The sequence below is a fragment of the Ictidomys tridecemlineatus genome, chromosome 2 (genome assembly GCF_052094955.1).
Source record: "Ictidomys tridecemlineatus isolate mIctTri1 chromosome 2, mIctTri1.hap1, whole genome shotgun sequence".
In the NCBI taxonomy this organism is placed as follows: domain Eukaryota; kingdom Metazoa; phylum Chordata; class Mammalia; order Rodentia; family Sciuridae; genus Ictidomys; species Ictidomys tridecemlineatus.
This window is the reverse complement of record NC_135478.1, coordinates 47,290,462-47,312,962: the sequence shown is the minus strand read 5'-3', so window position 1 is coordinate 47,312,962 and position 22,501 is coordinate 47,290,462. Positions and strand designations below refer to the sequence as shown.

The 22,501-nt window shown below is 42.9% G+C and overlaps 1 protein-coding gene across 27 annotated transcripts in view; it reads left to right on the top strand.

Moving 5' to 3' along the window:
* Cacna1d (calcium voltage-gated channel subunit alpha1 D) overlaps window positions 1-22,501 on the top strand; it is a 315,967-nt gene that overhangs the window by 193,795 nt on the left and 99,671 nt on the right. For all 27 annotated transcript variants that reach the window (XM_005317204.5, XM_040289735.2, XM_005317206.4 and 24 more), the window contains one exon: window positions 17,368-17,537. In XM_005317204.5, the coding sequence (XP_005317261.1) occupies window positions 17,368-17,537 (170 nt within the window). The remainder of the gene's footprint in view (window positions 1-17,367; window positions 17,538-22,501) is intronic.

Sequence of the window (22,501 nt, the reverse complement as noted above, 5' to 3'; positions counted from 1 at the left end):
ATATAACATAGATTCAAAATGAAAGTGAGGTTAAGACCACACAAAATGAACTTCAGTACAAGGTAATAAAGACATTGGATAATCTTCAAAAGATCAGTTCATGAAGAAGATGCAATGATTTTAAATATGTTTGCACCTAATAACAATTTTAATATACTCAAAACCCAAACTGTGAGGGTTTAGTAGAGAAATTAATAAGTCCACAAACACAGGTGAAAAATTTTACAATCCCTCCTTGGTAATTGCTAGAGCAAGGACATGAAAAACAGTAAGTATAGGGGCTGGGGATGTGGCCCAGTGGTAGAGTGTCTGCCTGTCATGCACAAGGCCCTGACTTCAACCCCCAGATACCCATCCCCCCACCCACACACAAAAAACCAAAACAGCAAATACAGATAGAATCTAAATTGTGTTTAGGTAGATTAGTAACTATCAACTAACTTGACCTAATATTTATAGAACACTACCTCTTTATAACTACAGAATACACATTCTTTTCAAGAATACATGGAATATTCACCAAGATGGACCATATCTTGGCCATAAAAAGTCTCACTCTCAAAAGATTGAAATCTTACAAAGTATGTTTTTCTAACTTGAATAAATTTAAAGTAGAAATTAATAACTATTTAGAAAATCTTCCAAGTATTTGGGAATAAGTTTATCTCTAACCTATAACTAATAAAAGAGTGTACCTGAAAAAATATAATATAAATGATAATAAAATCTCAGTTTGCATGATCCATTTAAAGTAACACTTAGGAGGAAATTTGTTAGCTATATCAGTAAGAAAGAAGGATTTTAAATCAGTGATCTACTTTTCTGCCTACAAATCTAGAAAACACGTAAGACCAAAATAAGGAGAAAAAGAAGTAACAAATAAAACAGAAAACATAGATTATAAAGGTAAAGCAAAAAGTGAGCTCTTTGAAAACCTTAATGAAATTGTTAATCCCAATTAAAAACTAACTGAAAAAGGAAAGGGGGACAATGACCAGTAACTGAAATGAAAGAAGAAACAAATTCAGTAGAGAATCAAAAGTGCATTTATGGACAATTGCTTTTCAATATAGGTGCTAAATAATTCAGTAGAGAAAAGATAATCTTTTCAGTATTATGATGGTTGAAACATTGGACATCTGTGAGAAAAGAGAATGTTGACCTTTAGGTCACACCAGACACGAGCATTAACTTAAAATGGATCATAGATCTTGCTAAAATGCCGAAAAGATTTTTCTAAAGATATTTAATTGGGATGAACAACCCAATTAAAAATTGGCCAAAGACTTAAACAGATGTTACCGAAGAATACATATACAAATAGGCAAAAAGTATATACAAATATGTTTGATTTCACAATCATCAGGAAATGATGCAATGTAGAGGTTTCCACTACAAAGGTAGTGGAATAGTGACAGTAAAAAACAACAACAAAAAAGACTGCCGATACCAATTGTGGGCAAGAATGTAGAGTAACTGATATCTTCACACATTGTTCCTGGAAACATTAAGACAGTTGAAATACTTGGTAAAAGTGTGTCGAGCGCTCATACAGTTAAACACTACTTTATATTTATTAGTTCCGTTCTTAGGTACTTACCCAAGATAAATGAAAATCCACGTCCACAGAACGACTTGTGTATGACCATTAGAGAACCTTATTCACTGTAACTCCAAAACTCATGACTTGAGAGACTCAAGTTTCTTAGATTATTAGGTCAGAGAATTGTGGTGTACTCACACCATGGCATACTAGTCAGCAGTAAAAATAGATAGAAACTAGGGATGTTAACAGCTAATACAACATTATCAATGGAGTTCAAAAATAAGCCAGACCCAAAGGAGAATGTATTACTATGAAGTTTTAAAACAGACAAGACTAATTTATAGTTATAGGAATCAGACCATTGATTTTCTTGGGTGAGAGGTAGGGTTGGCTGGCAAGAGAAATAAGATGACTTTTGTTGGGAGAATGTTATAAATGTATCAATTGGGGTGCTGTTCTTGTGGGTGTCAACATTAGGTAAACTAAATACTTCTGTATGTTTTGTAACTTGCATCTCAATAAAGTCAATCTTAAAATATTGCTAAAATTAAAAGGGCTTCTTCTGGTCAAGCTGGAATAACAGAACTGGATTTATAATCCCACCTGAAACAAAATCCAAAATAGACAACAAATAAAATGATGATTTTTCAAGACTGTGGACGTCAGGCAATGGAGAAGACCAATCTCTGAAACACAGGAAATAAATGCAACAAGCTCCATGACTGCCCCAGCTTGTGGACTTGAGAGTTTCTGGGCCATGGCAAAAGGGGAAGCCCAGGCAGAGGCCTGTAGACTCTTGAAGTTGAGAAAATGAAGTCAAGAGTCTGCAGAGTTCAAGATGGCTAGCGTTACAAGATAGTACTGCAAAGGTGTGCACTGCATGGGAAGTGAACTCCAGAGATCAATGGAGGGTCCCTTTCAGTAGCAGGTTGCTGTCTAGCATGAGACAGGTGGGGAAAAAAACATTTAAATGGATTAGAGCAAACAGTGTTCAACACTTGGGTCTAGAAATATTGTCTGATCTTATTAGTCACTGGCCAGTATTAAAACAAGACCTTTAAGGATCCAAAAGTTTGATCCAAGTTAGATAACTGTATCAGAGAGCAAAACAAGTATACAAAAATATCTAACATCAAACAAGGTAAAAATTATGCCAGGCATTCAGTCAAGGTTACTTAGGCATGCAAAAAAGCAGGAGCATATGACCTATAATGGGAAGATTTTAACCAGTCTATTGAAACTAACCCAGATCTCACACAGACGTTAGGATTAGTGAAAGCCATGAAGTCATCATAACTATATTTCATGTGTTCAAAATGTAGAGACAGAAGATAACAAAAGTTTTAAAAACCAAGATCTTAGGAATATGTCTGATAAAAGATGTTCAAGACCTACTTAAAACTTTGCTAAAGAAAATTAAAGAAGACCTCTCTATATTGAATATATGATATTTGTGAATAGGAAAATACAACCTTCATGTCAAAAGACGGGCAGTATTAAGAGAGGTACTTTGTGATGAGACGGAAGGAGAAATGAGGCAGGTGTGCTTTTGACTTGGTAGTGGGAAGCTGGGAGTATTTTTGACTAACTCCTAGTCTCTCTGAAGCAGGAGGCAGGGTTAACAGCTAAGGGTGAGGGGGTTAGGTGGCAAAATCCAATGTCTGAGGAGAGGGGCTTTAAGAAAGTATTTGCAGAGAGTTAGGAAGTAGGTAGATAAAGAAACAAGGGAGAAGATCAGCAACATTGAAGGCCTATTCGAACCTAGTGATGCTGAATCTATACTGCTGTCATATATACTGATGTCACCATTGTACGATTCTCTGTAGCCACACTTGGGCAATTTGGGCATGCAGGAGAAAGACAGTGCTCAAAGTTTTTGCTGGCTGTATATAGAAAAGGAGACTTTTTCTAGCTATAAGAAGTTTGCTAGCTGTGTATACATTCAGGAATGGAGGGTTTTAGAGTATCAGAAGGACATCCCTGGTAGGATGGATCATGAAATCTAAGGTGGATTAGGAGGAAAGAAGAGTTGTAACAGATTTGGGTGGAGGGGAAATGGAGGTGTCAGCAGGCCAGCCAATTTTAGAGAGGTTAAAAATATTTTGAGTGGAAATGATTGAACAAGTCAGCTTCTCTGACATAGTCAAGAGAGCAGAGGCTTAAATTCATGGATAAATTTGTTGGGAGGTGATAAAATTCAGCATGTGACTGAAGCAGCACAAAAGAGATGGTCAATGGAGACCTATATGTCAAGGGATTGAAAAGCCAGGGGTTAATGAGGTCAGACAAAGGCAATTGGAATGTCCCAGAATGTCAGGACTTGGGATGGAGAGGAAAGCTGGGAGCCAAAGATCGGAGTCTTCAGTTCTGCAGGTCAGTGGAAGATACCACCAAAGAAAGGAAAAGGTCACATAGCCCACTGGCACCACCCTCAAAAGACAGGGTTTTTATTTGGTTGGCTTTTATAGCAGGATTAGGCAGTATTGGCCTGGACCTAAAGAGGAACAGGAAAGCTAGGAGGCTATGAGGGAGGCAGGGTATGAAGGGATCAGGAGAAGTGTGAAGCAAGGGGGATGTGGGATCCTCTTGAAGAGCCTGGGGCTTGGGACAGCTTGCCTCTCTGTAGCAGCATTCCCAGGGGCTACGGGAAGGGCTGAAGAGAGAAGGGAAGGCTGGTCCAGTAACTAGCAAGTTCAGAGGAATACTGGGATGATGGCCTGCTTGCAGGCTGGGCAGCAGGCAGAGGCATGGACCCTGACTCACTTGTCTGGTGATGTCCAGGAGCTGCAGTCTGGACTCTCCCAGCTGAGGGTGTGGAGGTGTTCTTTGGAAACTTCATTCTCAACACATCCTGGGGTATTGGAGTGCTCTCAGGTTGGAGGGGTCTCAGGGTCTGCTTGCTGGATGAGGAATGCCCATTTACAAGTGATCCTTGTATATGGCTGTGATCCCTGTACTGGCCTAGTCTGCAGTGGTACATTGGGCCAAGGGGATTTCCATCAGAAACAGGTTATTGGTTCCTGCATGTTGTAGTAGGACAGCACAAAGTCAGAGCTCAGGAGTTCTGGCACCATTCCCAGTCCCTTACTTTCTGGAGTTGTGAGTTTGGGCCTTATACTTCACTTCTCCACACCAAGGTTCTCTTACGCCTAACATGGATAGGGCCCTTTGCTTGTGATTTTTCCCACAGAGCTCTCTTGAAAACCAAGGAAAGACATGGTTGGGGAGGGATTTCATAAACTGAAAGGCCTTTCCAAATGTGAGGGGTACTCAACATAAGCCTGGCTGTGGGCTCCTCCTAGGAGGAGGTTTCTATGAGTAGGAAAAGACTTATTGGTAGTTGATATATTCACTCATTAGCATTTTTTTCCAGGCTCCAAATCTTCTAGAAGCTGGGAAGGCACTTGACGCATTAACCTAATTTCTTCAAGTCTGCTTGTCATTAAGACTTTTGTTTGGATTTGAGGATAAAACCTTAATCCACTCTGAACTTCATCATTCCCTTGAAATTCTACTTCAAAATAAATCTCGGTTTAAGTTGTCTGCTGGCACCTTTGAAGCCTCCAAGCATTTGGGGCTTTTCAGCTTTTGAGTCTTGGAGACTTTGGCTGCATCTGAAGGATTCTAATACAAGGAGTGATGGCACCCTACCTATCCAGAGGGGAGCTGTCCCACAGACTCGCCCATCCTGTCCTTGAATCCTCAGCTGTAACTTATCAGCAGGTCCACAGAGACATGCCATGGAATTCCAGGGCTGTCTGTGGAGGCCAGCAGCTTTGGCTATCAGTCAAGAATATTTTAGCATCTGATCTGTACCTCACAGTATACCTGGGAGTGCAGTGGAGGTTGGCAGGTTAGGGAGGGCTCCTCTGAAGAAGAGGAAGCCAGGATCCAGCTGATTTGTAAGGATGGTAAAGAAAGGGAACGTTCCAGATTCTGGAAGAAGAGCAGGGGCTGGTGACTCATACCTGTTGGGGCCAGTGTTTCTGACAGTGAAAGCACTTGAGTGGGCTGGCTAGTAGGACGAAGAGTAGTCGTGTATCTAGGAATGCCCACCAAGGGAGGCAGGGTTTTTCCTGTAAGCTGTGGAGCTGTGAAGTGTTTTCAGTCAGATGATGGTACACAGCTGCGTGTGGAAGGTCAAGCTGGTGCCTCTCAGGGCAAAATGGGGTGAGGAGAGCCTTGGGTAGCAGGGGGCAGATGCAGTGGGAGGTTCAGAGGTGGAGATATAGAGGAAGACAGACATTTGTGGTCAGTGCTTCTCAGATGAGGAGAGAGATGTGGATTTTGATGGTCAAAGTCTGGGTGATCTAGAGTATGGATTGTATGAGAGAATTCTTCTTTATTGCCTATCACCATAATTAATATGCCAACTAAGATTATATATCACTGAGCTCTGCAGTAGGCACTTTTTTATTCAATCTTCTCCATTATTTTAATGAAGTGAGGGTTCTTTGCCATAAATTACAGATGAGGAAATCAAGATTCAGGCTTATCAATTTCCTCAAAGATACACAATTAGTAAGTAGTAAAGCTAATAATTAAATGTAGATCTGTCTCCAGAGCCCAAGCTACTTTGTTCATCTGTTGGAAGCTCCTCCTGTGTCTGAGGAGGGGACCCCTGTGGCATCTTGTCTACCCAGATGGGCCTTGCTGATATATCCTGTGCTGTTCTATTCATTATCCTGTCAGGTTTCTTCTCTTTCCCCAAATGATTACCAAGAGCAGAGTGGAACAGAGGAATATGCAGCTTCAGAGAAATTTTTTTTTTCCCTATAAATCTTCTTGTGAACAAGTCACATGTGGCTCTAGTTCTCCTTTTAGGTCCTGTTCCTGGATGGTGGCTCTGTTGGAATCCCTAGGCCTCCCCTTTAATATGATGTTCTTGTCCTTGTTCTCTCTCAGCCTGAGAGCTATGAGAGGGTGCTTCCCACCCATCCTGCCTTTCAGTGGGAGCTCCTCCTAAAAGAGAGAAATGGTTTCTCAGTGCAGCTCACCAGCTGGTTTGCCTTTTACATGTCCATCTGGTAGAACCAAGGATGAATTTCCTGTCGGTATTGCTTTGGGAACACGCCAATAGATGGCCTCAATTCCTGCCTCCTCCTAGGGTCCATGTTGCTCACCCACAGTTGGAGTCCCAGAAGCTCTCTGAATGCATGCACATCCAGCTATCAGTCCATGGCAGGCAGCCTGATCAGGCCCTTTGTAAAACATGGTGTATTGGTGCCTAAGTCGGATGTGCCCTGGGGGTGCTGGTGCCTTCCGACATTTTTATTTTTAATGGTCCTGCCACCTTCCAAAGTCTGACTTTAGATACTCATTTACCTTATTTTTTTTAAATGGAATCTGACAATATAGTGAGGTATGTGTCTTAAGTGACTTCTTAAGTAGCAGTATTTGAAGCCTAATACTGTTTTGGCTCATCTGGTTGAATGATATAATTTGGAGAAAGTGATGTCAGACAAGGGAACTTGTGTTTTTGAAGAATACCTTCTAAAACAGAAGTCTTTACTTTTAGCATGCAACCCGGAGATTTTTTTTTTTTTTTTTTTTTTTTTTTTGCTAGAAAAATTTGAGAAGTCTTTGGTAACCATGGAAACTAACTCTTCAAAGATAGAGAAGTGCTTCTGTCCTCGAACAAGGAAGGGTAGTAAAAGGAAAGCATAATTCACTCTAAGGTGCTCAAGATACTTTATTTCTGCATCCTTTATATTTTAGACTTGTACGGAACTCCTGCTTTTTAAAAAAATTATTTTTAATGGAACTATAGGTTATAGTTTCAAGTGAGGAAAAGTTTCATGGCTACTTGTGGCCAGATAAATCCATTGCAGAATCTAAACATTCCCATCTTTCATCTGACCATCATCAATGTGAAATCTATATTTATAAAAGCATTTATTTATCTAGTTCTCAATGAACAACTACCAGTGGTCAAGGTTTGTGATAAATAAGCAATATACAAAGAGAGACTGTCCCTTCTTCATGGAGCTTATAGTCTGATATGTGCAAGAGGATATTAACCAATTTCAGGCTGTGTAATAAATTCTAATTTAGAGGACTCTAAGGATGTCAAAGAGGTGTCTTCACATCTTGCCCTAACCCAGAGGCCTGGTATATGGAAAAGCTTCTGAGGGGTAGGTGGCGGGTAGCATCTGTAGTGGTCTGGAGCCTGAGGAGAGCTTCATGCCTTGGAGAAATGAGTTATCCTAGGATGGTTGGAATAGTTTTCAAGGAGGAAGAGTTCAGAAAGGAGGCAGGGGAGAGACAGGAGCAGACACTGGTGCATGGACCACTCCCTCTCTATCCCCAGTGCTCTGCCCAGGGTTCCTGAGGTCTGGCCTGTGACAAATAATCGAACCTAATTGTTAAAAGCCAGGAAACACTTACTTTAGAAATGGTTCATCTTCTCTAAAGACAGATACTGTTTTCTATTTAGAACATTTTCTCATGTCTTTTATGTCAGTGAAAGCATGAAGGAGATGAAAAAGGGAAGATGACTTTGAGAAAATCTCATACCACACCAAAACTCAAGCAAAGAGAAATGAATCAGGAGGCACTGACTCCCTTTATAAAAGCACCCACTCTGGGGTTCAGTAATGAGTTTCTGAAGAATAGCCATGATGTGGTTCAGTGGTTACAAAGGTGATTCTTAAACTTTTCCCTCAGCGTATTTACTATGTAAACAAGGGCCCCCTTATCTCTTTTCCTTTTGGACTGCTAGAGTTTCCCACCTGCCTCATGGCAGCCAGTGCCTCATAGTGGCTAAGGAAGAATGCTGTCACAGGTTTGCCTTCTCTCTCCACGGATATTATCTGCAAAGAGCCTATCTTGTGGACTTAATGCTGAAGTCCTGATCCCCAACCCCATTCTGGTCTGTTTGCCTCATGCAGACAGAACACCCTTTGGTGACTAGACTGGAACAAAGACAATGGTTTTGATAAACTTTGAACTAACCTGAGCTAAGCCAAATCATTGAATAAAATATAATTTTTTAAATTTATTTTTACTGTGAAACATTACTGCTGTTTTTTTTTCTTTTTCAACAAAATACCTAGTTTCCTTGAACAGAAACTGAACCTGTGTACTTCCTTAAAAAACTACATTTATATAGGGAGGTTTTTTGAGACATATTACTTTTTCATTCTGTTTCATTTCCTTTATGTCTGTATAGAGGAAATAATTTAGGTCTAAAGAAGACTGGCCCCCACTGATAACAATCAGTGAGTTACTTTATAAATGCTGCTTTTTTTTTTTTTTTGGTGAGTTTCTGTTTTACTAGAACTCTTTTTTGAGTCCTACTGGTGAGCGTGTGAGAGTGTGTGTATAGATAGCAAAGTGTTAGTTTGCCTAAATTTTATTTATGCAAGCTTGGTTCAAACAAATACCATTGCAAACCAAGAACAAACCCCATGTCTAAATCAAGATGATTTTAGTTATTCATTTATTTGAAGGGGCATTTGAGAAATAAAACTCTCCAGAGCAAACTGCATGTCATCCTTTTGCATTTGTGGCAGTCGCATTTGATCTGCACTTTGATCTGCATGCAACAGCGAGATGAGGACTAAGTGCTCTCTGATAGCATTGCCTGAGTTAGGGGTTCCAGAGCTCTGCATGTCAGGGCCCATAAGTCCCGATAACATCAGGGTTTGGAGGTTGAGTCTCTATAAAGCATGGGCCATGTGCCCAGGCCTAGGGTCTCCATCTGCCCTCCTGGAAGGGAGGGAGTCTCTCTGGAGTGGTCACTTCTGAGGAGGAGTGACAGAGAGCAGCTGGGGGATGAGTAGGAGGAAGTGTGTGGAAGCTTTTCTCTATCCCCAAGTTGGTACTGTGGACGAAAATCAGGAATGTGGAAAATAAAGGGGTGCTTTCTGCCCTGCTTCTCCCCCCACCCCCCGCTTCTGAGCAGTGAGTGTCCACTTGTACGTCTTTTCCCTTTGGACCAGGAAGACATGAAGTCAACAGGCCCATGGAAAGGGTGCTTGTTTTGGCACCTGTTGGTAGCCCAGTTGTACTGTTGACTGGGCATACGATGTGGGACTAGTACCTTGTTGCATCTCAGTGTTGGCCTTTGTGTGATGGACATGAAAAGCCTTGGACTGCTTGTCCCACATTGAGATGATAAAGATGCTTTGAAGACTCTCATATAAATCTAAATGAGGTTCACTTCTGATATTATTAGAGGGGACATGGCATAGACTCAGGCTCTCCTGCAGAAACCCATGTCATTTCCTGCAGCTGTGCAGCCTCCAATTCTGCCCAAGCTACTGTTGGTTATCAGCTGGGATGCAGGGCTGGTGCAGTCATGGGTGAAGGACTGCTTAAGGGGCCATGGCTCAGGCTGCTCTGGTTTTAGAGGCTTTTGCTGGTTCTGTTGTGTTCATCTTTCCCACCTAACAGGCTTTACACAGGGCCATGTGAGTGTCAGGGTTGGGGTGTACCGTGTGCTATAGTCAGTACCCCTTCACAGGCGTTTCTCCTGAATGCAATTGGTCTTTAGGCTTCTTAAGTGTTGATGCCACCAGATTTCATCTGCCAGATCTAAGAGGTGCCAGATTGCTATTCAGGGAAAGGAGCAAAAGGGAAGAAGGGACCATTTCACAGCAGGCAGTCTGAGTCATGGGGGAGGTAGAGATGAGAACCACCTGCAGCTGAACACAGCAGAGGGTAGTCTGTTGGAGTGCTCACTGGCATGGGCAGAGGGGATACCCATGGCTTGGCAAAGACCAGAGCATCCTGCACTGTAGCTTCTCTATCAGTCCGTCTCTACCAAAGGTCCCCATCTTCACCCTCTGGGGAGGTTGCTGCAGCCTAAAGTAGCTAACTCATCTTTGAAAAGCCTGAACTGTTAAAATTGACCTCTTGACATTTAAATTTCTCTCGGCCGTCCAGCCTGCCCTGTTCCTTTCTGAACATGTAGTCAAGGAACGTTCCCATGGTAGATGGAGCCTTACTTGGCCTGGGAGGGAAGTCCACACTGAGATGACAACACTGGTGTGCCAGACCTAGGGGGCTGGCATGAAAAAGGCAGAGGTGACAGTGACCATAGACTGGGGGTGGTTGGGTCAGCAGTGACAAGCCTCATAGGTGCTTTTCCAGACCATGGTGTAACAAAATGGAGATTTTATGAAAACTTATTTTTTTAACCATACTTTATAGGTGTTAAATATAGCCCATCACCAGTGTTTTCTGAACACTTTTTGACCTCTCCACCACCATTTTAGCCTTCTTTTGACCTTGTCATCATACATCACATGTATAAAACCAAGCTGGTCGTGACGCTCTCCTTTCCAACTTTGCAGTTCCCCATTGCCTGCAAGGAAGTGATTCAGGCTCCTTGTTTTGTATTTAAGGCCCTTCCCAGGCCAATTCTAACCTATTTTTGGTTCTCGCCCCCACTCCCATACATCTGCCGCCTTCTTCCATTGTCCCTGTCCTGTGTGTCCCTGTTAAGGTACTTAGGGGAATTCAGCAGCTAGATGGGCTTGTTTACCTGACCTCTCTGAATCTGTTTCCATACACTGTGGGTGGTAGCATTCCTTCCCTTCCATTTTTCAGTGAGGATGGGTGAAGGCTCTGAGCTGGACTCTGTATGAAGGCAACATTGCATTGTCAGGAGAGGGCTTGACTATATCCCAGGAAACAATGTTCTGGTGATTCAGTGGTGAGCAGAACCCCTTTGTGATACTGTCTTGGAAGTCGGGATCAGGCCCTTGATCCCCCAGTGTTGAAGATTAAACACTGGAAAACACTGAAGCAAGCATAGAAAGCAAGTTTTATTAGTGAGAGAGAGACTTCACCTGGAGAGAAGGGGACCCAGGGCCAGGTATCTGTGGGAGGGTATGTGTCCTTCCCCTTTCTATATCACAGATTTCCTTTCTTCCTCCTACCACCTCTTTCTATCCTGCCTTGGTGCCCAAAAGGTGAGAAAAGAACAACCCAGGGGGTGCTAATTAGCAACTTTTTTGTATTGAGAGGACCGATTCCCTGGAGGTGTTAACAACTGGTTGAGAAGGGGAAGTGCTCTGGAGGTGTTAGCCTCCCATTTCCTTCTTTAATAATTAGCCCCAATCTTCTGGACCCATTCATTCACTATCTACACTGACTACCACTCCTTTGCCCCTGTCTCATTTGGATAGGGTAGCTATGTGAGACTTGAGCTGGGTCTTGAAAAGTGAGCTGGAATTCCAAGATGGGATAAGGCTGGTACATGGACTTCTGCAGATGGAAGTGTGGGGAATTGAGACAAGCCGCCAAAGGACAAGGTGTACCTTGAAAAGATGGGTGACTAAAGCTAGAATAGCAGCAGACAAAAGGCTGGAAGGCATTTGTCCTTGATTCTTGAAGGACATGATGAAGAGCCAGGAGGCATTTTGAGCAGGACACCACCAAGATGAAGACCAGGTCTGTAGCAGTTTTCTGGAGCAGAGAGGGAGGCACAACCTGACCAAACACTGCCACAGCTGCCTCAGTGGGTGAGGTGCATGCCAACTGGCCTGTGGAAGACACTGAGTAATTGTCCTGTTGAGCTGTCAGGGATATTCCTGACTGAGTGACTGCTTCTTAAAAATAACATGAAAAGGAAGATTTCCAAACCACTTAGAGACAAGAAATCTACTACACAAGGCCTGAATTGATAAGGAGAATGGCGGGCTGGAGGTGGAGGCTGCACCAGAGGGCATGTCTGGACTTAGGCACTCTGTTTTGTGTTTCTGGATGATCCCAGCAATCATGGTTGCTCTGTCCCGCAGGATCATATTCTCAGCCTCTTGAGGATAGTGCCCATTTTGTTGTTTGTCTTTGGTTTTTGTACATACTCTTCCTCCATGCCTGTTTGAACTGGCTACCATGGGGAAGACAGAGTCATGGAAAGAAATACAATAAGAAATGAACTACATTGTACATTCCCGCAGGGAGCTTCCAATCTAGCTGATAAGACCAAATGGATGTATAGGACCATACATTTGCAGTTGATTAGTACAGTTACATTTTCTAAACATAAATGTTTTTCTCTTTGGAAATAATTTTAAACATACAGGAAAGTCGCAAAAATAAAAATAATGTAGAGAAAAATCCTTATACCTACTATTCTAATTCACCTATTATCTCATATATGTTTTCATTCATAATTTTATCTCATTTGCTTTTTTATTTACTATCTATATGGGGTACAGACAGGTTTTTGAGAAATATTTTATAATTCATTGCTATTCTTAGTTATTTAGTGCTCAAGTTTTCTTAGGTTTGGCAGTAGAGTCACTCCCTGAGCTCTTGGCCTCTATCCAGCATGTGTTTGTTTTTGAGCACTTGCTATTCTTCATCTAGTATCTACCTGGCCCAGTCCTGGAATCAGCCATTTTTTTCCCAAAGACCCCTGGTTCCTTTTAATGAAAAATGTCACGAGAGACCAAGTATGCTCCTATCTGCTGGAGTTGCCTTGTCTCTAAGTCCTTTCAACAGACAGAACTAGGGCATATGAATTTCTTTACTTGTACACATACTCCTATTGATTCATATGCTCATGTATCAATGTCTTGTTAAAAATCAGATATTGGGCCTTACAACAAATATTTATAAACCCTGAGTTCCATTCCAGTCCACCCCTCAGATTTCTAGGCTTCCTCCATTCTGTGTTTCTCTGTCTCCTTTCCACAGTGAGAATTCTGGTTCTCGGCAACATTAACACGTTTACTCATCTGTTAAATCCTGTCATACATCTAAAATAGTTTCAGATTGTCTCATCCCTATCACTACCAAAGTCAAAGAACAAAGCAAAACAACAACTTAAAAGAGCTCAGCATTTGTTTTTCTCCTTGCGCCAGTCCTGCCCAAGACCGTGTGCCAAAGTTTGTAAGCCACTAGAATTAGTTTTGTCTTTTCCCTTCGGGACAGTTATGGTATTTATTTGAAATACTGTCAGATTCATTTTTTTTCCAGTCCACTTTCAGTTTATGGGTATTTTCTCTCCATCTCATCCTTATTGATAAAGGACGAGAAATATAAGAAACTAATTTGAAGAACATTAACATATTCCAGAAGTCAAAACCACAGAAAAGGATGCAGTTAGGAGTATTCCTCCATCCTTTATTTCGTCTACCCTGTTGGTCCTTGCCTCTTGTTTTCTGCTTCATCCGTCAGATATACACTACAGAATATGTGTTTCTTATTTTCCCTTCTTTCATGTGCAAAAGGGCAGCACACAGTTTGCACATTTTTGTCCAAGCACTGACGTGAATTTTTCTGTCAGCTGGACACACCAGAACCAGACCCATTCTGATCCAGGATAAGTAGGCTCCTAGCATGAACAGTTTTTGGAATTTTGAATCACTTGCAAAAATCTAATCATTTCTGCTAATTTTTGTTGAATGTTTGCAGTAGTGATGGTTATTGAACCTCTTAGTCATGAACTTCTTTAGAAGATGATGAAATTCTATGCAAAACAGAGTACCTTTTTTTCATCATCCACTGAGGTTGATGTAAGATGAAGTAGACTTGAGGCAAGAACAGTAAGTTTATTATGGTGGAAATGAGTTGTTTGCAACAGAACAGAAAGTGGTGCATTATTGATATGGGTATTCTGGCTCATCAGTCACTGTGAGCCCCAGGATCCCATGCATCCTTCTAAGCCTCTCCCAATTCTGGGAGGATCATGGTAGCTGAGAACCCATTCAAAGCTGTTCCTAGTTTCCCCCTTTGGTATTTGAGAAGGGTCTCCCAGTTACCTTTTCAATTTCTCTTAGGCCCCGATTTAACAACTAAATATTATTCATTTGAACTTCACATTTTTACCTACCATGCTTTGTGTATTTTGAAGTATCATCTTACTGAATAGATCTTACCTAACCTTGGTGGAACAATAGAACAGGTATTATTGAATCTCTATTTCAGCTCAAAAAATGAAAGCTTAGAGAATCTTGACCTTCACACTCAGAGCCATAAGTGGTCTAAGATGGCCAAGGGTCACCTAGGTTTATCACACAAAACCTACTTCTCTGCCCTGCCTTGTAGGCAACAGATTGATGCCATATGGACCTCAGTTCTGTCTAAATCAGTAACCCGTTACCTACCTTCTAGGTACTGGGCTATTCAGAACTGTCTGAAATCAGGTGAGAGGATCTATATAAACAGCTTTGTTAAATGAACTTTCATATGGTTTTGATTTATTTTTTAATTTTTTTGGTACTTAAAAGTGAACCCAGGGATACTTTACCATTAAGCTACATCCTCATACATTTTTTTTTGAGATGACATTTAAGTTGCTGAGAGCCTCTTTAAGTTACTGAAGCTGTCCTTGAACTTGCAACCTTCCTGCCTCAGTCACCCAAGTTGCTGGAATTATAGGCATGTGCCCATCATTTAAATACATGGGCCATAAACCAGGACTTAGAACAGTTTTTTTGTGTGTTTATTTTTTATTGATTTTTTAAAATAAATTACAGTGGAGTGCATTATAGTTCTTGTTACACATATAGAGCACAAGTTTTCATATCTCTGGTTATATATAAAGTATGTTCACACCAGTTTGTGTCTTCATACATACACTTTGGATAATGATATCTACCACATTCCACCATCATTACTAACCCCTGCCCCCTCCCTTCCCCTCCCACCCATCTGCCTATCTAGAGTTCGTCTATTCAATTTTTATTCTCAGGAATTTTAGTAGCTAGTAGGGTTTTACTCATGTTCACTTAACAGCCTAGAATATGCAACAGTGATGCAGCTTATTAGAGAAGGATTTTTATAGTTCTAATATAAACAAGTACATAAAATATGACAGCGAAGCAAAATTTCATTTCATAAAGTCTTCAAGCTTTACAGGGTAATTCTTCCACTATCTTTGTCATTTTTTCCAAGAATTCAGATCAGCTGTGAATCCAAAATAAGAATACCCTGCTTGTATGTATAATCCTCTACATTTAGTATACTAAGTCCAGAATCAAAACATGAAAAAGATTTGTGCTGGGATACTTTTTGATAAATGACAGAATTGAGGGCATACCTGCTCTGCACAATGAATTTCTTAAATTCTTAAAACAGATTATATAATGAATTGTCCTGTGGACACATGACATTCCCAGTCTTCCTGCTGTTGCCTCAGGATTTGAGTTTGGCTTGAATATGACATTTTCAATTTCAGAGTCTTTGGGTGAGCTCAGCCAGAGCCGAGTTATGCATTTCATATATCTTGAGAAGCCCAGGAAGTCTAGAAACCCCAGACCATTCTCTGGTGTATAGTTTGTGTGAGCAGCAAGACATTGCCCTCCAAATATCTTCCTTTTTGAGATGAAAAGATGTCCTCTCTGGGATGGAGTGCCTTTGGGTGGGGAGGTCAGAGTACAGTCTGCTCACCTTCTCAGCCCCTGCCTGGTGCCAGCCATCTGAAAGCTGACTGCAGGATGCCCACAGCTTTTCTTTCTTCCTCACTGCCCAGAGGGTAGAGTGGAGATGGAGCAGCCCTACCAGGGCCAGGGATAGGTTCGGAGGTCCAAACGGTGGGGTGAGTGGGATCCTTTCTCATTGTGGGGAGAGGGTGGCACCTTGGCAAAGATTCTAGTTTCTTATCTGAAGTATGTGTGTCACTGAGTGTTCAAGTGTCTGTTCAGCCTCTTGAGGAATTAGTGTTTGAGGCAAGGGTATGGAGAGAGAGAGAATAGGGGTTTAGCTTAATGAAATCAAGTCACGTTCCCTTTTGTCACTTAGCAAGTCCCTGAAAGGGAGACGTGCCGACTTTGAATTGGAAGGCAAGTGAGTAGGAAGGCGGCAGTAACTGTGTCAGAATCTTGGGATCTGTGTGCAGAAACCTCACCTGCTCTCCTAGCAGCTTTTTAAATACAATTAAATCCATTAACTTACATATTTTGGCGCCTGTAACAACTCACGGTTGGAAATGCAGATGATTCCTTGTTTATAAAAAATTGGTAATTGTCCACCTTGCTCTGACTTGCCTGAGCAAGTGTGGAGTTTTATGTACATATGTAGATACAGGGTTTCAGATACAGAAGGCAGAGTAAACAGCAAACACTTGGAACATTGGCACACCTGCCAAAGACTTTCCAGGTCGGGTGTTCCCATAAATGGGCAACAAATTGTATTACCTCTTCGACTCCTATGGGGAAAACTTTTAGGGGAAGATTATGGTGAGAATCGAGGGTTAAGAATAAATAGTGCTTTACTAGTACTTGAGTTCCTGCCTGGGAATGGAGAACTAGGCTGCGAGTTGGGTCTTCCTGGACCCTGTTCACTGTTCTGGCCTGAAGCTGCAGGTGGTAGGGATGGGAGCCTCCTGTGTTTTGTGGGGAAGGGCTGCTTCCCTGGCAGGGCTCTTGATTGGGATAGAGGGTCAGCACACATTATAAATGCAAAGTTTTGTCCAAAAATATTGAAGAAGCCTAAACCAGGTACTGTCTTTGGACTCAGCTTGGCCTATTGGGGTCCCTTCTCTTTGAAGTGCAATGCCAGGTATCAGGAGGCTATGGGGAAGGAGGTCATCTCTGAGGTGAGGCCCCTGGTGGGGAGTGTCAGAGGTCTGCCATAACAGCACATGGTGCTTCTGGCCTGGGTTCCTTAGGATCACTGTCATCCTGAATAACAAATGATGCATGTGTGTTGGTGTGGTCTCTGCTACTCTGACCCTCACAGTCTTGCTTAAGGAGACACTGTCTTCTGTCCTGTACACGTGTGTGGCTCCATTGCTGTGCTCATGTGGCTGTGCTCAGCACTGTGTGTCCTGCCACAAGGCCATTGTGCAGTGGGGCAGACAGCTCATGACGTAGGTCCCCAAGGATGTCCTGACGGGTGCTTGTTCTCTTTGGCTCCCTCAGAGAATTCTCAAAGGAAAGAGAGAAGGCTAAAGCGCGGGGAGATTTCCAGAAACTCCGGGAGAAACAGCAACTGGAGGAGGATCTCAAGGGCTACTTGGATTGGATCACCCAGGCAGAAGACATCGATCCTGAGAATGAAGAGGAGGGTGGAGAGGAAGGCAAACGAAATAGTAGGTGTTGCCTTTCTTGCTCCCGGCCAGACCAACCTGATGTGCCCTTCAGTCACCCGCAGCAGGCCCTCCCTGCCTCTGACCTGTCTGTACGCAGAATAGTCTCCTCCCAGCCGTGCTGTCCCCTTTGCCTGCACAAATCATAGAGGGAAGAAATGTATTTATGTCAGCTCTGGGTTTGTGCCTGAGTTTGGGGTTTAGATGTGTGTTTAATAAGGTGGCTTTGTAGTTGAAGAGGGTCAAACACTTATTCTATGGGCCTCAGAAATTTCGTGAGCCCATTTTTGCATGGGCATGGATCAGGGTCTGCACTGAACATGACTTTTCTCGCCTGAGAGTGAGCAGTATCTCTGGACAAGGATTTGAAGAGCAGGGTACCCCTTGACTCTTGTGTTACCTGGAGTGGCTCCCCACCTGTACTACAAAGCTGAATGCTGACATCGGGCAGTTCATTGTGCCAGGTAGTTGTTAAAAGGCCTGTTTCACAATCCACCTGCCTGGAATCCCACACTGAGACACTAGGTGCTCTGAAGTGATTTCTATAGGATGCAAGGCCTGATAGCCAGTCAACCACTGGAATTAATTGCCATTGTCAACCACAGTGTCTCCTTTGCTATATACTTTTCTCACAGACATGCTCTTGCTCTTCCATTTGTGCTCTGGTGAAGGTAAAAATTGAAATCCAACAGTGGTTTGACTATACTGCTTGTGATTTGTTTCAAATCTAGAGTAGTTGAAAGTAAGGACTGAAAACACATTTCAAAGGTACATGTCCATTGAGAGGCATAGGAAACTGAGTTCAGTTCTACCTTTTGTAAAAGATACTAAGATGCTACCGAGATGAGCCTCTTGGGGTTGTAGTTTGTTCCCTTTCTAGAAAAGGAAGGCATGCTTACAAATAAATGCAGTGGAAGGAGCCAGAGCCCCAGGGCACTCAAGGAGACAGATGTACTGCAGGAACTAGGAGGAGGATCTAACATAGGGCCGGAACATTTGACCCAGGCCTTGAAGGATGGATCGATCTGAGGAATGACTGTTCAGTACTGACTCAAGGGAACAACAAAAGGTGAGCAGCAGCCGGGCTTAGGGAGGGTGGGATGGGCTCTTAGGCTAGAGCCCAGAGGGTATGAAGGTCAGGGTGAGCCAGTGGGAAGAGTAGGAGAGGCAGATTTGTGCCTCTTCTGTAGGTAGCAGCACGTGGATACGCTGGCTGAAAGGACTCCTGATAGCCTTTATGCTTCTTCTAGTCTGGGACTCTGTGAGTCTATGCTATCGGAGAGGGTTTGGTATTATCCTGGGTTCCTACTACTGACTAAAACCTATGTACTGACTGGGGGGTTAGTAGAGTGCAGGTCACCTCCTCTGCTCACCTCTCTGCATCTACTCAGATGCAGGAAGAAGCCAGGGCTTCAGTCCTTGAGGAGTAGGAAATGGCTTCCAGGAGACTGGGAGGATTTATAGAGCTGATTGTGTTTGTTGAATACCAGATTAGAGTGGATAAATGAACATTTGAGTTCCAAATTCAGTGATGTGTCTACTAGGTGATTAGATACAGAAGAGTGTATATCTTCAGCACATTTCTCTGTGAGTGACTAAGCCAAATTGAACCCTGTGGCCCTTGCAGTGCTTCTGTACTTGCAGTATTGCTGGCAACAAGCTGTCCAGGTGAAGCCTGGGGATGCCTACTCGGCCTTCTCTTCATTTATAGACTGTGGCTTGGATCCTAACATGGGGAGGCCCACCAGCCACCTGCTTCACCCACTCCAGAGAAAGTGCTGTCCCTCTTCTCTGAAGAGCACCTTTCTTTGCTAGTTTAGGTATATCCCATGGGGAGCCAAGTGAGGCCATCCCAGGTGCTGATGCCTGTCATCTCTTTATTGCTCCCCTAGAACTAGCGATCTAGATTTTAGTGCAGTTAATGTCAGTTGTGGTGGAGTCATTTTCATGGTCAGTGTCTTGATCTGTTTTCTGAGGTCTTGTCTTCTGGTAGTCCTGAGGGTTCACAATTTTATCTGAGCCAAGTAGTTCCTTCCACTGTCTGTAAAGAACCTACCTATGGGATGACCAAACCAATGCCTTTGCCTTTCATGGAAGTTACCATTGGAGGGAAGATAGAGAAGGCAGTGACTTATTACAGTACTAACGGTAGACGTTGTCACCATAATCAAGGAGCAGCAGCAGTTTGCAATACCAATCCAGAAGGCTCAGTGATGCTGGCTGGCATGAGTGGGAGGGTGGGTGGAAATGCAGGGAAGAGGTAGCATCCTCACTGAGCCCTGAGGGATATGCATCCTTTAGCTGTAGAAGGTAAGGTGGAGTGGGGTGGGGCAAGCTAAGGAAATGAGACAAAGAAGGCATGGAAAATAACAAATATTCAAAGCCCTTCAGTGCATTACTTTGTTTCTTTCACTGAGAGTATTACTAAGTCCTTGGAAAGTTGCAGATCTTCAGAATTAACCAGAACTGGGTCTTACAAGCCCATGAAGCTGCAGTGTGTCTGCAGAACATCAGAACTATGGTTTCTGCTATGCACAGTGACGTGTGACTCAAAACAATTAGCTTAATGTTTGATCTAGAATTGCAAATATTTCTTTGGTGCACCCTTGTTCTTTGGTGAGCTCTCTTTCCCAGGTGCTGGGATTTCCTGTAGAGTGAGGCTCATGGAGTGTGATGCTTTCAGAGTTGTCAGTTTGCCAGAGCCTCAGTGATCGGGGTTTGAAATGCACAAATCCTAGGCTGAGGGAAGCGTGTTGAGATCTAACTGACTTGAGGGCACCACGTCTCCTGATGAGGAAGAAGGGGAGCCTCCCTGATTACAGAACTCATTACCTCAGGATTTCTGAGGAAGTCAGTGCTGGTGGGGTTTCCCTGGGGCCTCCCAGGCTTGCCAGCTCCTTTCTTTCTATCACAGCCAGAAAAACACAGGGGGCAAGGGTTAGTTTTGGCCCTAACCCTTGCGTATACCTGGTCCCTGGCTATCAGGCAATAGAAACAAGGGTGTTTTGGTGTCAGCACCCTCCTTAGGTGTGTGAGATCCACCCTCATGTGCCATGTTCCCCAGTCTTGCTCCTGTGTTATCTCTGGGAAGAGGGACAGTACACTGCCTGGGCTTCCTGACTCCCTGCTGGTTTAAGATGTTGCTTTGGCTGACAGTCTTTTTCAGCTGGGTCTTAGATATGAGTTGGGCAGTTTCCTCCCAGATATTTTGAGGATTCTGTGACAGTGTGAGAAGAAGCCTTCCTGGTAGCTGAGCCTCAGCCTAGCTGAGCAAAGGAGTCACTCACAACAGATAACTGTGCACTTATAAGAGGCAAAGACTTGGGCTGCAAGGCATTTTAAGGCCCTTTCTCTGGAACTGGCTGAGTTTTATGACATGGGATTTGGACTTCAGTGATAGGAAAATTACCCAACATCTTGGAGTGCCATTTTCTTGGTTGCAAGGAGCTAAAGATATCTACCCAAGGCACCATTAAGAGAATTAGATGTTCAGTAACAAGCAGGTGTTGAAATAACTGTGGCCGAACTTGCTGCTGCTCTTGTCATCAGACTTGAGGAAAGTTTGGCCTAGCTGAATATTCTTGAAGATTCTACTAGACCTCCAAGCAACCTCAGGGTGAGGACCCTTTTAAGGACCTGCTGCTCCAAACTTTTCTTCAGAAGCTATATGGTTCTGAAGTATTGAGAGAACACAAACCTACTGACTTGGTCACTTCTGAGATATGGTAGCACAGCTTTCTGGCTCTTGAAATCCATTCCCAGTTTTTCAGTGCTTTGTATCAGGGAACAGATAGTCAAATTGAGTACTCAGAGACGTGCTTGCATTATCTCCTCCCTGTTCTGCTCAGTGTCACTTGCTGCATCTGTGGTGTCCATCTCTGGCCGTATATTACGATCACCTGGGGGGAGCTGGAGCCTTCCTGGTGCCACATTTCACCCTAGGCCTCTGCTTCATTCTGGGTCAGGAGTCAGGGGTGGCTCTTGTATTTTAAGCTCCCTGGCGGGTTGCATGTGTAGCTTAGACTGGGAACTCCTCTGTCATGAATGTATCAGTGACTGACTATCCCACAGACCCAAGGACTTACTTGAGAGGAAAAGAGAGGCAATTAGGTCCTTAACTGAGCTTTCTGATGACTCTAGTGACAAGGAGCTCTATTTTATGCATTCTTGGACTATTAAAAATGCCAATTCTGTAAATTTGCTATTAAGAGAGCTAGTGCTACACAATTAATTGAGTGGACAAAAATTCCCTTGGAAATTGGTTCCTGAGTATTTGGGGAATTTTCAAGGATAATTTATTTAACTTTTTGCTGAGCTTCAAGTTTCTTAAGAAACTCTGCCAAATCGCACAGTGATTTTTTAGATGTACGCAGCTGCTTCTGAGTTAACAATGGAGTTTTTCTAGGGCCATTAAAATCTGGAAGCCTCAAATTCTATTTTAAACTCTTCTCATTGTCAGTGATTAGTCTTTAAAAAATAGCATTAAAATAATGAAATCATTTTAAAGAGCTCATTCTAAAATTCTGACACCCCCCACAACACCTCCCCCAACAACATATTGTAAGAACATTAACAATACTTGATGTCCAAAGAAAGGATGGGATACCTAAAGCTCTCACTGCCCACAAGGCATGCCTGTTCATCTGCTGCTTTCTCTATGGTCCTAGAGGCTCTGAGTGTGTCCCCTGCTGCCGCCCACTGGCATCTGCCAGTCCCAGGACTTGGTACACAAAGTGGCCCTAATTGCCTGCCTTTTGCCTGTTGGTACCCAGATACCTTTTCCTACAGTGTGTTCTTCATTTGTGGGTATGAGACCTAAGGATGGCAAGCTCTTTGCAAGTGCAAGGAATAGCAGTTTCCTAGTCCTTTTTTAAAAGATTGTGTTTAAAATTTTTGATTCATAAAACTGCTTTTGTCACAAACGATCTAAGGACTCAAGTCCAGAATTGAAAATACTGAACGAAAAC